Here is a 17,702-nt window from a genome sequence, read left to right as displayed (position 1 = left end):
TACTTTTGCGAGGGTGATACCAATTGGTGCATACTTGTTGAGAGGTATAAAATTCCATTTGTTCATTAATGGTCCTTCTTTGTCTACATAGTCCTTCTGATTCCTTATTCCCCTCCCTACCGTGCCATTATAAGATTTAACAGCAAAAACCCCCACCACTCATCAACAGTATTTTTTAAAGGCTTCCTACAACTCTTCATTCTCCAGGTTTCTTTATGAGATAATATACACTATCCAAACCATGCTCCTTTTTTCACTGGCAACCCATTCCTTCTTACTGAAGCCTCAGAAGGCACACATTGATTTTCTGAATTTGCCCTAATACTTGCAAGCAGTAGAGCACCCAACATTCCAAAAATGCTATTTAGGGCTGGAGAGACCTGGGTTCAAATTCCCTCTTGGACATGAAGCTTCCTGGATAGCCTCTGAGAACAAGGCATGGTCCCTCAACCCAAGCTACTTCATAGGTTTGTTGCAAGAAGATCAGGAGGCTGGAAAGGGGGAATTGGGTGTTATATATATATATGGATTTTTTGTACATATTCTATAAATAGCTTGGTTTAATTTAAAAAATACTTATGATTTTTTTAAAAAAATGATAGAAACGATGACCGATAATCCCATGTATACCACGTGTGCACAGCTCCTTGGAGGATGGTCAAGGTGGGAAAGTGTTAAATTTTCAGCGACTGTTAAATGGAACCAAGGGTCACTTGAAGGTATGCGCAAGACCTGTGATTTAGCAGCAGAATTTGGAAGGCAAGAAAGAACTCTGTCACAAGCAACTTAAGGCTACTGCCAAATTAGGCAATGGAACTGCCTCTTCTAAATCCATTTGTTGGTAAACTTCTGCAGGATCTTTCTTTAATTTTTTTTTTTTAATGCATGACAGCAATAAACAAACAACGGCAGCAATTCTTAATCATCTTTATATAGTGTAGATAAAAACATCAATTAGAATTTCAGAGGTCGGCTACAGAAGTGAATTCCTGGCATCCATACAGAACAATGAAAGGCTATTTTTCTCCTTAGAAAAACATTATCCTGAGCTGGAGCTTAGACAATATCTCACCAACAACATCATTCCTGTCTCCTTCAATAAACAGAGTGATTACACCAACTGGCCATACCTAGACAATTACTTTTATTTATCAAGATTTGCTGGAAGCCAAATTCCTCGTCTTTCTTTAAAAGCAAAATCCAAAGGAAGGGAGGGAGGGAGGGAGGGAGGGTGATGATGTGGGGCAGAGAGAGATTGCTGAAGGGTTACACCGCTAAACTAAGTTGAAATTCCCTTTTACAGTATCTGAGACACAACACACACACACACACGCACGCACACACACACACACACACACTGACCCAGTAGAATCAGGGCTTGTCTGAACAAGTGTTCCTAGTTTGCTTAAAGCATAACTGCTGAGAGTGAGCAGAAAGTAGATAGGAGATGGTGAGTAATAAGTTCCTGGGTGAGAAACGAGTGCAGCAGGGTAGAAAGGGAGGCTTGTATCCAATGCTGTGTGAGCAGTCTCGCTTGTGCAATGGCACTTCCTCTTCTGTCCCGGTGTGCTCCCAAAATCTGCTCCAGAGATTCCCCCGGCTTTTGCCGGGAGTGGGGGCGGGGGGAGCTGCTGCATGGGAGAGCAGAGGAGGGGGAAGTTCTGTTGCAGAAGTGGAAGTTTGCTGTGTGAGTGGAATGACAACATTCAATACCAATCTAGAATCTGGGACCACCAAACTTGCAAGGCTATCTCCTCATGACCAGGACCCTGCTGCCTGATCCTCCCTGCATCCCTACAGCATCAAGACCTCCACCTTCTTTTTGCCTGACTATTCCTGGGGGTTGGACTAGATGACCCTCGTAGTCACTTCCCACTGCAATTCTATGATTCTATGAATAATAAAGCCCTTTGTGAGGACCTGATGAGACTTAAATTGAGAGGCTTTCAATCTGTGTACAGCCGCCCTGTATGGTGAACTACCACATGACATATGTTGCAGCATGTTTCTGGGCAGTGAAGTGCCACCAAGGCCACTGGATCCTCCTGGAGAGAGATATAATAGGCCTTCCTGTTCCAATCAATGAAATCTTCCCTGAGTCGGGTGTAGTTCTATGTTCTGTGACTGTCCTTCAGTCCCGAATTTGGGCTTAATCTTTGATCCTGCCTCCTGGTTTGTCCGTCTGCTGCTTGAACCTGCACCCTGGTTTTCACCCATCCTGATTACTGGGCCTCCCGATTCCTCACTCACCTCACAGGAGGAACCCCTTCACGCTGCCTCCCACCTTCTTAGATGCCTTGTGAAAAGCAAGAATGGCTCTTGGGGCAAACAGCCTTTCTGCCAGTGTATGGGCCTGGGCGAAAGCTGGACACTGCCAGCCTCCAAAGCCAGCCTGGCTCACCTGCTTGGCATGCTCAGCAGGAGCCCACGTGCCTTTTGGAGCTCTCTTACCTAATGAAGTTAGAAGGACATCATCTTGAGAGATCCTTTCCAGCCCGCAAGATCAATAACTACTGCTGAGTTTAAGATCTTATCTAGGAGGCTGCAAGGATAACAAAATAAAACTTTCCCCCCATTCCAATTACTTAATCCTTTCAAGATTGATCCTGGTACTTTTAAAAGGGGCTCAATCAACTTTTTAGAGAGAGTCAAGAGAACTCTTTTAATACGCTATTTAACCCCACCCCAACTCTTTTTTGGGGTGGGGTGAGGGATTATAAACAGAAAAACAGCCTATGAACACTTTATCACAGTCTTGTACAGAATAACCAGCCTGCTTGCCTGCCTACACTCTCCTAGTTGTCAGATGGGTGTTTTGAGTGGTGGGCCTGACAAGTTCCTGACCCAGAAGGAATCATTATTTGCTCCAGGTGAGTGGGCAGCTGCTAGGCTAAACTATACTTATCAACAGAGCTAAACTCTATCCTTAACTCCCAAATTACAGAGGAAACAATACAGCAGGCAGTTCTCCTGTCAACCACCAATGTACCAAACAAGACTTGTGCAGGGAAACTGACTGGTGGATTGTGTCCCTTGTCTGAAATCCCGAAGAGCCATCATGCCTGTCAATTCTGAGTTAGATGGACCAGCTCCCTAGGTTCCTATGTATAACTTCAACAGAGCGCTATTCATTCTGGTACATCAAATGGAGCACCGGGACCTTTCCCTTTCATAGGGATACCCCCTTCTTCCTTTTATATGAATGCAGTATGTAGAATTTCACATCTATACAAGCAGAAACAAGTTTTTGCATTCATTGGATCTATCCTTCCTTTGTCAAATGCTGCTCTGACTGAGAAAACTACTGACAACCCACTGCAATCTACCACATTAGACTGCTCTTTCTATAAAAAGCTCAGGGTGGCATGCATGAGCCCACCTTTAATCCTCACAGCAGCCTGGTGAGGTAGGTCTGCCTGAGAATGTATGATTGACCTCAAATCACTGAAAGAGCTTTGTGGGTTGGTAGGAATTTGAATCAGGGCCTTGCCAGTCTAAGTCCAACACTCCAACCACCACATCAGAGTTGGGGAAACTGTTTTGGCCCAAGGGCTGCATGCCTCTGGTAGGCAGGGCCAAGGCAAAAATGTGGGGTGGCCACAGACACACATACATCACACCCACACCCCTCCCTCTCTGACTGTGACCATATGAAAACGAGAGGCTGGAGTTTTCAGCAGGAGGGAGGACTGCAATTCACAGGGAGGGGTGGGTTAACTCTTCCTTCTCCAGCTGTGAGCCCCCCATCCCCCACCAAAACCCAGTCGAACACTCTACAATTAAGCTAAGGGAAAGCTTTAAACTGGCTACAATAGAAGGCTGATTTCAAAGCTCAATTACATGGCGAGGGAGCAGGAAGGAGATGCTACAGGCCAGACAAGCATGCCCCTTGGGGGAGCACCCAGCCTGGTGACTGTCAGTTCTCTACCATGGTACTACAACACACTAGTTCTCGTTTAGATAGGGGCAAGAGAGCGCAGCAGGTTGTTTGCATGTGAGCACACAATTATGATTGGAGCGGTTGAAATATTGCCAATGGCAACATGGTGTTGGACTCTATCATTTATGGAGTTGGGGTGGAATCCGACCAGGATTAGAGCCCTGTCGATGGAAGGGCTTAATGCAGCTTCTGCCCACAAGCTGCCTATTGACAAAAACTGCATTAAGCCAGCTGAAGCTCGTTTGGAGAGCAGGCATGTAAAAAGCCTTAGGGAAGCTGTAACGGACAGCTGAGCTAGGCCAGAGTCTGCGGATGCAGTGCCTCAGGATTCCACCAGAGGGCTGGAGCCTCTCTCTGATTGGTAGAGTGGGGTGGAGCCAGCACTTTGGGAGGGAATATAAAAGGAGCCATTCCCAAGATAGTTGGGAGATAGTTGAGAGAGAGCTTAGCAGAGAGTTTAAGGGAAAGAGCTGGAAGGAGAGTTAGAGAGCTGGTTCTGAGGTGTGTGTAACATCCACTCTCATCCACATCTACAGTCAAGAGAAAGGAGTTTTTGAGCTTAGATAGAATGACAGTTTGTAGTGTCTTGTGAGAGCATTCAGACAAGAGTTAACTGGGAGGGCTGAGTTTGGGCAAGGAGAAGTAGAGCTGTGAGGATACACTCTACCTGGGTCTCATTTTGGTCAGGAAGGGAGTGATCTTCTAGAAAGGGAAGAATCCCAAACCAGTTAAGAAGGGTTTGGTGATCCCCTGGATCTGTAATACTGTGAGATGTACCTCAGGAGTGAGATTCATAGGAGGCTGGGAAAGTGACAGAAAGTACCACCTTGTTAAAAACCCAAGTAACAAGCTGTAACACCGCAACAATTAAGTCGAAGGAACCGAAGTGAAACAATGTGAAAGAACCTAAGCATTTACCACCTAGTCTAGAAACCTGCAACATCTAACTGAAAAGTAATAATTGAAAATACGTAACTGAAGTTTAAAAGAAGCTGTGTGTTTGCTAACTTTTCAGAAGCTTGTAACATCCACTAAATTTAATATAATTAGAATTGACTGTTTCCTGAAAGAGCTTTATCACCTGACGCATCATTTGTTCTACCAGCTTTGTTCTGTAAAATAAATCTTTCTTATTTGTTCAACTTCTGCCTGAGTCTCCAAGTATTAAAGTTTTATCTCACACAAAACCACAAGTTAAACTATGGAGGTTATAGAATTGTATGGAGATGCAATCCGCTGTAATTGGTAACCAGTGGTGGGATCCATTTCAACTGGTGATAGTGGTAGGATTCACTTCAGTAGGCTACCGAAGCTGATAGGCTGAAGAAAAGTTATTCTTCCTGGTTTTCTGGGGGTTGAGGTTGGAGGGGACATTGTAAAACAGCAGTCAAAGGTGCTGGTGTGCTGAAGTATGACTCAATAACCCATAAGATGCGGTTGGTGCAGGGCAATGTGAATGTTAGGGAGGCAAAGCAAAGGAGCAGCTGGAATCCTGCTTCCCAAACACACACGTTTCGTAGCACATCACACCAATAAAAACATGTTTTGTTAACAGTAGTGTTAAAAAAATAGCACTGAGGTATGTGGAAGAGGGAGACAGTGAAACTGAGTAACTGTATGCACCAAGGAGGGGATGATTCTGCCCCCCAATAGATGCTATGGATTGAAATTTAAAATGCGCCTCCTTTCCAAGCCCCGGACAAAAGCGACAAGTCTGTGCCAAACATCCCCAAGGACCTGTCCTTTTCATACATCTTGACAAGGCCAGCATATTTGGCCCTGCTGGTAGGAATGGATCCGAACTGGTTCCCCAGGCAACACTTTGATAAAGGCGCTGTGTCTCCACGGGTCTCTTGCAGAAGCTAGCAAGCGCACGCCTAACTTCTTGTTGCAGTCCTCAGAGGGATGAGCCTAGTCTAACCAGCAGGTCCTGTTGCGCAGACATGGCTAGGCCTGTTCCTTATGGACAGCTCCTGCCCCACTGAATTCTCCGTTTCTCCTGAATGAATTCCTTGCCCTTGTTTCTCTGGATCTTTCACATGCAGCTCACATAACAATGCTAAACGTGCACAGAGACACTGCTGAGACCAGTTGTAAAGTGAGGCTATAAAACAAACCAGAGCCAATAAAAGTCCTCAAAATCCACACCTGCCTTGCTTCCAAGCAAAAGGGCTTTTGCCAGTTTACCTTAGAGGTCTCTGTTGATGTCAAAAGTGTCCTCTGTAGAAGCAGCCCTAATCGACAGTCGTTAACTCTGTGCTAGATAAGATAAACTGAAAGGTGTTTTGACAGGAGAATCTGCCCTCCGATGGCTTGTCACTCATGTTTGCACCTGATAACACCAGGTTTCCCAAACACCTTTTTCTACTTCCCTCTGGATCCTGCATTTGTTGCAGTTCACTCTAAGAATTAAACAAAAAACATAACATTTACATGCTTCTCATCGAAGATGTAGTGGCTTGGAGTGGTGTGACAGCAGCACAGGCAGAACGTGTCTGCCTCCATGTGCACATGAAAAAGGGGACTTCATTAGGATCACATTGAAATAAATACAGAAATGGCAGTGATCAACTTGGTTGTGCAGGAGGAGAGAAGAGCCTGAATCTCAGGAACTACATACTGCTAACAAGTCACCTTTGAACTTGTTGACCAGAAAAAGCCTGGCCTGGACTCCAACCCCTTATTCCTATCTCTTGGTGGGAACAAAGGAACTCAGAATGAGAAAAAGAAATTAGACAGCAAGCACAGGTATCCCTTCGGGTCGGGTTTTAACCTGGCAGTCCTGGGGATTGTGAGCCAAAGACAGGGAGAAAAGTAGTATTCTATCAGGCTGGCTAGGAAGAAAGAAGCTATGGAAGAAGCAGGGAGAACCAGAAGCAATAGCAAAGGCTGTGGCTCTTAGCTATTAGCTATTCTCCCCCTGCATTTCCAGTGTCTCTGAAAGGTACTGCGAACATGGGGGGAGCTAGATGCAATGATGCCAAAAATGCACACTGAATCATGTAGCTGATAGAGGGTAGGGTTGGTGTTCACAGGATGGGAAAGCAGCTACTGGACATGCCCATGGTGTGCTTTCAAATTGGCTCCACTTTCATTTTCTTGCACATTGGTGGGAACTGCATTCTGATACGTAGACCATACTATCACAATGTTCAGTTTCTGCACAAGTGCACAAATAAGTAAATATCCCCACTAGGGGCTGATCCCAGAACCCGCATTTGTCACAGAATATGCCTACTTCTGACCTTACCTATTCTCAGTGATTAGAACAGCAACACAATTGGCAGTAATCACACCACGACCATACTTTTATCGTTTGTGTTGTATCTAATTTACAATGTATTCGATAATCTTTATCTAGTTTTGTCCTTGTGGAATGCACACACAGGTATTTAAATTCTACTCATTCCATGAGACGAAGAGAAGCGATTCCAATTGACCCCAAACACCTCAATATAGCCTGGAATTAATTTATAAAATAATTTGATGCCAACTATCTTTTATTATAATAATTCAGTTCTAAAACTTTGATATATACATCTCCTGTAGCACACTCCCTAGTTCATATCAACCTTTTCTCCTCTACCAGCATCAAGGCAGTTCAGCATCAAAAGAGATGAGACCCTCTTAAATCTAGTCCCTCCCACCCCCTCTTTAAGTTAGGCGGCTAACATGCACAGTGCACAAACATGTTTGCTTCCCCCCTCCCCTTCCCTCTCTGACACATTTAAAACATCTTTAAAACATTTCCATATTCCTTTTTTCTTTCTTACATTTTATCTGGCAGAATAGAGCATTACACTACAGCAACCCTATGACCGTCACAATCGGTCTCATTTTATTGGGGGTGGGAGGGGAAGGAGATGGGAGTTCTGGGAAGCATGATTTGAAATGCAAACATTTAAGAGAATACTAAGCTGATCATTTTTACTCCAGTTTTCTGAGCTCCCGGTTCTGCCGTGACAGTGGAAGGTGAGGTCAGGCTTTCCTCTCACCAGCTGTTTGGCATTGTAGGAAATGGGGTTTGGCTACTGTCCTCATGTGAAATTTCCTGGGCTTGTAACAGACCCTGATTTTACTCGAAGGCTCTAAACTTTTGTTTGGCAGATTCCCTAAACAAATTCACTACACACATTACTCCAAGAAGCTGACACATTTGTGGCTTATAAGACAATTGGAGCAGCCACTGGCGAAATGCCTTCCTCTTCTCAGAGTATAAACACTAAGCAGTTCAGTGCTTGAGAAATCGATGGGACAACTCTCGGGAGCTCTGTTTCCAATTGGAAACAGAAACCATAAACTATATCTGCCTCCACCTCAGCCATCAGGTTTAGTGTTAAACATGGTGTGGGTGGGTGTGGCTTATATCGACATTATACCAAGAGTTTGGCATTGAAACAATGGATTTTTTAGGCCTACCTCTCACTGAGTTGGAGCAAATCTAATGTATCTGCACTGTACTTCTCTAGGCCACATAATGAAATGCTCCTCCAAATTAGAAAATAAAGAGTGGGGGAATATTTGCACACAGAAATAGAGAAGGGCAGGAGGAAGGCTGGCATTCCTATCATGTTAAATTTCTGAGTGCAGTGTGTGTGTGTGTGTGTGTGTGTGTGTGTGTGTGTGTGTGTGTAGGAGCATTCCATTATGTGAGCTCCTACATGCAATCTGAAGTGATCTGTCTCACCTCAGTGAGAATCAGGCCCTCTGAGCCAACACAAGGTTGAAAGATCAAGAATATATCATGCCCTCCCACCACCCAGGAGCCTGCATTCAGAATCGGTCTCTCTTCCTCCGTCTCTCTGCCCACTCCCAGAATGCCACCATAATGACAAGAACTCTATTCTCCCCAGACAGCAGAACAGAGGTGACAGTCAGGTTACAACAATCTGATCGCTGGGAGGCCTTGTGTAAACTGATGCTCCCTTGGTAAAGGTAACTGACCTCCATGGGCTCTGGCTGATCTGTGCTGTATATGGAGCCAAACAGAGGGAACGTTGCAATGGTTGTGATATACTATGTGCAGGTCAGCCACAGACCACATAGCTCAATTATCTTTTCCTTCTGGAAGTGCTTATATATGCTTCCTCTCCACTTGCAGGCACATCAGTTGCAAACCGGGTGAGTCGATCCGGGGGTATGATGAGTCCTTACAAAGATTCCTGAGATTCTGAACAAGGACTTTGTCTGGAGTCTCCCATTTCCCACACAGAACTACAATTCCCAGGGTGATTTAACAGTCAATCTCTCTTCCCAAGGAATAAGGATATCCTGAGGACTGTAGCTCTGTGAGAAGACATGGGGTATCTCATAACTCTCAGCACCCTAAACAAGCTAGAGCTCCCAGGATTCTCTGGGAGAAGCCATAACTGTTGAAAGTGGTATGATACTGCTTTAAGTGTGTAGTGCAGATGATGCCACAGAGGGATAAGCTTGCTATGTTCTCTCGTTTCCTCAGCTTAGATGCAGACCCTTCGAAAGAAGGGAGGAAGGTGGGAAGGCGGAGAGAAATGTTGCCAACGTTCATGCCCAATGCCACCAATCAGTAGGGACTTCCATTGCTTGGCCAATCTAGACAGATTCTGGGAGGCAGTTGGTGAGCAGCTCCCAAGGGAAGGCTGCCTCACACTTTCCTATCAACTAGGACAGCTGTTCTCAAGCAGGCTGCAGCTTGCCTGGAGCTCAGCTGCCAGGAAGTCCAGCACCAAGGAGCAACAGCCTAATTTCACCCACAGCACCCTTTGCAGATCATTGCCAGAGGGCGAAATCTGAAAGAGGTGGGAAGGTGGGGAAGTTACTGATGGGAATTGGCTCTGCTCACACTTCAGCAAAGCTACAGGTAAGAAAAAGTGCCAACAAGAAGTTACTGTAGTCTGCCTCAGGGACATTAATTAAATCCTTTTGGGAGGGGAAAATCTACTCCCTTAACAAGAAAAATCAAGCCCCAGAATTTGACACCAAAGCGCCTTCGCTATTTCCATTCTAAAACTTGCCACCTTTTGTGCTGCCTGAGGGAAATGGCACATGGAGACCACACCAGGGCTGTTTGGCTGCTTCCCTATTGAACATCTTCTCATTATGTCTTTGCAAGCTGTCAGGCTATCAGATTTCAAGGGGGGGAAATAAAGAACCCAAACTTTAACTGAATTCAAATGTGAGAAATGTTACACATGGTTACAGTCGGGGAGCAAGAACGGAGGATGCCATACCTGTTCAAGCACTGATAAGCCAATGCCACACAAGACAGATAGCATTGACTGTGCTCGTTCACCAAGGTCAACTGTAACCCCCAAAACTCCTCAGCTGCACTTGGAAAGGACACGTATTTCCAGTCAAGACAGTTAACTGGCAAATGCAAAACATGGGTGCCCTCACTTCAAAATGCTTTCATGCTGAAAATTCCAGGGAGAAGCAAGTGGACAAACGGCAGAGGTGAACAGTCAAGCAGCGATTTGGAAAGAAAGCATTAGTAGTGAACCTGAGGGCCTTGAGGAGGGAAAAGCACACTACTCTCAATGCAAGAGAGACAAAGGTTTTAACTTTGCATCTATCAAGAGGGCACAGATGCAAATTGGCAGCTCTGTAGACAGGAGCCATTGTTCAAAAATCTCCTGAAAGATGCTTGGCTGACACTCCACTGGTTTTATTCATGCAGTGTTACCCCACCTGCTTACATTTCACAGAAAAGCCTCCAAAGCCCAACACTGACCATGATCCAGCCCCTTAAACATTAAACACCCCCCCCAGATGTTTCTCAGGATGTGTTTTAGTATCCACAGCCCAGTAAAAGACACATTCCAAGGTCCTATTGTAGCTGAGGAGGACCTCAGACTTCAAGGTCACTCAGTACTCCCCATCTGAATCCTCCACAGAGTTATAAACCCTTACTTATCTATCCACAGTCCAATGTCTTTGCCAGTTGTGTGAAACCAACTGTAGAGGACATCCACGGCTTATTTGACCAGCCTACTGTAATGCTGGGCCCTTTTGTATGGTCTCAGAAACTGGGATTAAATCATGTATGCATGAAGGCGGCCATCACAGACCAAGTGCAGCGCAAATGTGTAGTGGAACTTCAGCTCACCATATAGAAAAACCACAGCAACAGAGAGAACTAGACCTCTCTAAAATTCCTTTCTATGGGCATTTGCTTTCATTTGCAAAAACACAAAACTAAAGACCTACCTTGCTTCTTTTCAGTGCCTTTGTGTGCACTAACGTTCAACATTTGGTGACACATTTGGTGACACAACGGCCAGGCTACAGCCTCCATTTCAAGCAAGCTTCCATGTATTTCCAGAAAGGGGATACAAGTGAAAAAAGAAGTCCCCAGTGTACATGAAGTCTAGCGGTACAATGAAGATTTGTCTTAAACAGTTTCCCCTTTTCCCACTAGGCTACTAGTGAGGACAATAAAGTTTTCAGGTGGTGACAACCAGTAGCAGAAAACAGTGTGTGCAAACTCTCACCACTACATAAAGATTTTGTAGCAGCTCATCCCTGCTATGAGTATGAATTTTCCCTCCTCAAATTGGAGGGAATTTTCCCTGCTCAAATTGTCAGTTCAAGGCTTTCATAGCTTCCATGATTTGTTTTTTTTTAAATCCACATTCTCATGTGGATACAGGATACAGAAGCCACGGCAATGTAGTTTACAACTCAATCTCTCACCCTTACCAGGGATCAAATGTGTCAGGGACTAGAGAGAGGTTTCACGTGCAAACATTTAGAACACCTTTGGCTGTGGTTTCTTCCACATCAGGTAGAGTTGTAGTGGTAACCACGTAACCTAAGCAACTGTTCTGTCACTTTTCATACTTGTCCAGAAACCCAAAGCAAAGCCTGAAAAGGGAACTTATCAAATATGACACAATGGATTCAAGCTATAAGAAAGGAGATTCCAACTAAACATCAGAAAGAACATTCTGACAGGAAGAGCTGTTTGACAGTTGAATGGTCTCCCTTGGGAGGTGGTGGACTCTCGAGGTTTCTAAGCAGGGGCTGGATGGCCATCTGTCATGCATGCTGAGTTGAGATTCCTGCACTGCAGGCGGCTGGACTAGATGATCCACAGGGTCCCTTCCAATTCTACGATTTTATAACTTCAAAAACCTCTTGAAACACCCAAAGCCAAATATTATCACTGCGGAATCTTGGTCACTGAGAGAGAAAGATTCACAACTTCACAGCTAGATTGGTGCTTCTCCAACTGAGGGGAACTCTTGTTGTATGGGAATTAAACTATCCTTTGACCCATAAAGCCATTCACAACACATTCCTCATTTAAACACAAAATATCCAACCAATGTGAAAAATTAGCACCAGACCTGGGGATTGTTTCCCCAACTTACCTCTATGTCTGTTGGTTGTCTTGTCAAACATAAGCATGGCATCCTCTACCTGCAAGACACAGCAAGAAGTTTGGTTTAAAGGTCTTCAAAAAAGTGCTTAAAGTTATACCAGAAAGCAGCTGATGGTCCCCAAAGCCACTTTTCCTTTGCATGACATCAGAAAAATATAAATATTTGCATACATGCATACAATTGATTACAAAAAGAAAAGAGAGCATTTATAGATGAGGACATAAGCAAGGAGTGCATAGTATTAAATCTGAATGTAGATAATACCAAATCCATTGTTATTATTAGCATACTTATGCATGGTTTAACTTCAAAAGGGGCAACAGTTGTATCTGCAGTAATTGACTTTTTATAAAAACGTTTGCATATTGTCCTACAAATATATGAATGTGCATTTTCAGTGTTTTATTACACTGGTATCTGAGATTCAAGGCAACAGCAGCAGAGGTGCATCCAAAAGAAGTGCACCCCAAGAGGTCCAGCATCACCATGAGTTTTCCCATTGGCCCCAGACAGTTCCTGTATCGTGGGTTATGTTGGATCCAACCCTGTGACAGCTTTATGAGTGGGATCCAAGTAGAGTTCCAATTTTAAAAGAAGGCTACTGCTGAACAGGGGCCTGTATCCAACCTGCTCTGTCTGCTAATGCATGAGCCCTTGCACTTGCAAATGGCAGGCTGCACAAGAAAGGACTCCAACACAACAGGTGTGCTAGCGGAAGCTTGTTGTATAACAGCTGTTGTTGTTGTTGTTGTTGTTGTTGTTGTTGTTACTACACAATAACGTGTAGACACCCAAAAAAAGGTAACAGAGGAAAAAGTAGTGCAACAGCTTATTCTTGTTCTACAATACATTGTGCCACAATCTTTGTAATGCTACTTGTGTTTTCCCTTGTGCAACAACATTCTGCCGGCGCAACAAATAAGTGACTTTAACTTAAAGGTAGACATTGGATACAACTCAAGATAGCTCCCTGCCAGCTCACCTCACCAACAGTCCCTACCTTCAGGGGAGCTGCGGGGAAGCAAATAAGTACAACCATTAGGAACTTACTCCCCCCCCAAAAAAAAAACCCGTAATAAAACTGATACCACACACAGTATTGCCCAGCTCAAAAGCCTCTTTGTCCAAAAAACCCCTCCTGAAATTGAAGGCCCCCCCCCCTTCTCTGACCCCCTCACCAATCTACCACAGCAGCTGGGGGAACATAAGCGACACACCCACAGACTCAGCTGAAAATATAAAGCCCTGACCTTCCTTGGGGAAAGCCACTGAACCTTAAGAGGTTCCAAGAGGGTGTCCAAGGCAGAAACCTGATCAGCCACAAAGGTATTCAAAAGCCCTTTTGAAAAGCCACAGGACATTGTGGGAAAGGGGGAGCGGGAGGCTACATTTGCATTGGTTCTGGCATTTCCACTTCAGAGCAGAGAAGGGTCTTGACTGACTAAATGTATCCAAGTGTGACAAAAAATGGCTTTCAAGTTCTGTCATTATTTGCATGATTTATTCCACCTACCTTTAATCTGCACAGCCACACCTAGGTTCAACACTCTTTCTGAAAGTACTGCTTTCAGAAAGATAAAACAGTACTCTGAATTATTTTCAACCACATCACTCATTCCCACCATCACCACGTACTGTCCCTGTAGAGTTTTCAGGACGTTTCCCTGGCATAATACTGTGCCCTTAAAAGAAATGTCCAAAAGAATTTGTCTGGAAGTGAAGCAAGTCAAAATAATAGTCTTAACCAAATGGAGATTTAATAAGGAATCTGATTTAAAAAACAAACAAACCAGGATGGCAAAAAATAAAAGCCTCTTGAATGGATGTCATGCTTTATTTAGCTCTGTAGATCAGCAACAACTTTGTTTGATCATCAACAGTGCTTGAAAGGCTTAGAAAGTTGTGAACTATGGGTCTACAAAACATTTTATCATCTGCATTTAAAGGAGATGCAATTCTTAAAAATTATTGGTCGGGTGAGATCCTTTCCTGCCCCTCATTGTGTATAAAGGTACTCTTTGACTCACTGTTGTAAAAGGAAGGATAGTACAGTGGTACCTCGGGTTAAGTACTTAATTTTTTTCGGAGGTCTGTTCGTAACCTGGAACTGTTCTTAACCTGAAGCACCACTTTAGCTAATGGGGCCTCCCGCTATTGTTGCGCTGCTGCTGCATGATTTCTGTTCTTATCCTGAAGCAAAGTTCTTAACCCAAGGTACTATTTTTGGGTTAGCGGAGTCTGTAACCTGAAGCGTATGTACCTGAGGTACCACTGTATGTAGTATCAGCACCATCCACTAACGAACTGAACCACTCAGGCTGCCTGTACCATTTAATGGTGCTGACAACACCAAGGCTGCAGGTTTGATTCCCACATGGGACAGCTGCATATTCCTGCATCGCCAAGGGTTAGATTAGATGATCCTCAGGGTCCCTTCCAACTCTACAATTCTATAGTTCTATATAGCTTTATCACCTGCAGCAGGACTCTGCCACTTCATTCTGCTAAAATGGACTGTGTGTTTCGGGAAGGAGGAGCCAGAGTCGGGCAGCCTCATCTCCCGCTGGCCCTGATGGCAGATGGGTTTGGCCCCCTGGCCCCTACCCCGGGTCAGTTTATAGAATCATTAACTGATTTGAACCGGATGCAACTCATCATGATGGCGAAAAGTTTCGGTGAGTTCCCAGGAGGCAGACACTCTGAAGTCCCTTTGTTCACAGAGTTGCTTTAAGCTACTTTTGTCGCTAGGGTAACAAACAGCAAGGAACTCAGTCGACAAGGGAGCTGCTCTTTGTCTAAGGGGAGAGCACCACACACAGTGACGCAGTCATCTCCGCATTAGCTGTAACCTAGGTGACGGTGCTGCAAGCCAGTTGGTACATGAATTCCCCCCTCACCAAACTTCAGCCTACCCGAGCAACAGTTTCATAAAAGTATTACACATGCATTTGCAAGAGCAAGTTTGGGTGCAGGGAACTGTCCAATGCCTTCATTACTAACATATTCCTCACTCTCTACTGGAAAATTCATTCATCTAATTTTACTTGATGGACTTACGCCAGAGGTGGTTGTTGTTGTTGAATTCCAATTGGTTAACAATGGCAACAATAAAAAAGCTCTCCCCCCCCCCCACCGAACCATAAAGTAGATTCCTAATACCTCAGATATTGATTTGTAACTATATATGCAGGACATCCCAATGTATGGATTGTGGGGTGCGGTAAGCATTTTTTTAAAAAATGTATCCCACCAGACAGTTCATATGGTTCCCCTCTCCTGTTTTATATTCACAACAACCTTGTGAAGTACTGAGAAGTATACGTTTGTGGCTGAATAAGTATCCAAGCCCAGTTCTCTCTTGTCCTAGTGTGACATCGCAACCACTTTACCACACTGTTCCATTAAAACACTGTCATGCATAACACCATTATGCCTTGCCATTCTTGGAAGACTGATACATGAACAATCTTGCCATGGGGAGTGGAATCGGCCCTGCCACCTACTGGCTCCTTCAGTGCTATGACCTGCTTTAGAGGGACAATTTTGATTCTCGTTCTTTCTCTACTGTAACACTTTTATCACTCTGTGGTGAACACTATCCCTTGTATGACTGGGGTGGCGTGGTGCCTGGACTCCCATGGGATGCCCAGTGTGCAGTGCGCAGCTATAAAGTGCTCAAATATGCCAGGGTGATGAGATGAAAGTTCGGGCATTCATACTGAGGAGCAAACGGCAGGGTTATGACATTTCTGATTAACTCAGACTGATGCCGGTGGGAAAATAAACAAGAATTTTGGATTAGGCTCTGAAAACAGCCCAGTAAAAAGGAAGGGGGGAAAGGTTTCAGCAGAGACAAAAAGAGACAGACAAAGCTGGGAGTTATAATACTGGGTGGAGCTGGACAAAGTTCTCCCAAGCACCCCTTTTTGTTTGTACCTATCAGTGGGTGATACCCCTGGATGTTTTAAAGCCAGGATGCCCTTTCAAGCCAAGCCTAGTTGGTTATCCTTTTTGTTGTGCTTCCTAAGGTCAGAACATTTTATCTCTGCCTCAGCCCTTTCTAAGTTTGCCCCACCCCACGTGATTTTTTTTTTGTAGGGCACCCATTGTCACAGAAGAATAGCCTCTTTCCTCAGCAGCCAAGTGACACAATGGCACTACTCAATACCCCCTGAACAGATAAAGTGCAGCAAGGAAAGAGAAATTCTATAAACGCCTCCACAAAATAAAACATGTAAGTTGACAGGAAAGGGGGGAGTTTAGGGGTCAATATGAATAAGGCTGAGTTCTTAGAAGAGAAAAAACTTTTTAAAACACTCACTCACAGACACACACACACACACACAGAGAGAGAGAGAGAGAGAGAGAGAGAGAGAATATCATATCATTGCCAGGTAAAGGGGCTGAGAGTTAGAATGCGGTTATTCATTCAGTCAGTCCCATTAATGCCCCTGAAATCTAAGCACACCAGCCTGAAGAGAAACCAGTAGGCATCTGAATATGCAAAAGCTAAAAAGAATAGACTTTCTCACGGGTGTCTGTTCCATCAAGACACAAGCTTCTTGTGCCTTCCCATCAAGGGAGGAAAGAAAAGTCAAGGTACCTGGCATGAAAACCAGAGGTTAAGCAAACTGATCTCTCTCATTCCCCCAGCCATACTGGCCCATGAAGCCCTAATGAAACTCTAGCAAGATTTGGAAGCAGTTTGCAAAATATAGTCCAGGAGTTAATCCCATTTGTCTTGGTTTTGATTCATTACAAGGAGTGTGTAACCAAGAGGAGTGCATGTATGCACGCACACCTTTAAAGAGAGATGTGAAATAAATGAAGTATCTTTTTTATTTATAGAAGTATTTATATACATTCCTCTTTCAAAACATCAATCTTGTCCAGTACCCTGCCTCCCACAACAGCCACCATTTCCCTCCAGGAAGCCCACACAAAAGGACAGGACAAAGGAAAGGACAGCCTCCCCAGTACAGTGGCACCTCTGGTTACAAACGCTACTGGTTAGGAACACTTCAGGTTACGAGCTCCGCTAACCCGAAGTAGCTGCTCCTGGTTACGAACTTTGCCCCAGGATGCCAATGGAAATTGCGCACCAGAGTCGTGTGCACAGCGGGAGGCCCTGTTAGCGAAAGCGCGCCTCAGGATAAGAATTGTTTCAGCTTAAGAACGGACCTCCAGAACAAATTAAGTTCATAACCAGAGGTATCACTGTAATGGTATTCAGGGGCATGCTGCCTCTGCCTCTAAACATGGAGTACTGGAGTCAGAACTCAAGTCGCTGCAGTTTTCACATTTTCAAAAAGAAACCGGCCATTGCCTTTCTCTCAGTAACCTTTGGTTCAATTGTGTGTGTTTGTCTGTTTTATTAAGGCTGGCCAAACCTAACGTCT

The 17,702-nt window shown here is 44.5% G+C and overlaps 1 protein-coding gene across 38 annotated transcripts in view; it reads right to left on the bottom strand.

The window, feature by feature from the left end:
* MSI2 (musashi RNA binding protein 2) overlaps positions 1 to 17,702 on the bottom strand; it is a 416,302-nt gene that overhangs the window by 172,504 nt on the left and 226,096 nt on the right. For all 38 annotated transcript variants that reach the window (XM_081843548.1, XM_081843556.1, XM_081843578.1 and 35 more), the window contains one exon: positions 12,292 to 12,340. In XM_081843548.1, coding sequence (XP_081699674.1) covers positions 12,292 to 12,340 — 49 coding nt within the window. The remainder of the gene's footprint in view (positions 1 to 12,291; positions 12,341 to 17,702) is intronic.

The sequence above is a fragment of the Podarcis erhardii genome, assembly GCF_964252035.2.
Source record: "Podarcis erhardii genome assembly, chromosome: 16".
Classification (NCBI taxonomy): domain Eukaryota; kingdom Metazoa; phylum Chordata; class Lepidosauria; order Squamata; family Lacertidae; genus Podarcis; species Podarcis erhardii.
The sequence above is the reverse complement of the archived record's forward strand: the minus strand, read 5'-3'. Positions and strand labels throughout refer to the sequence as shown.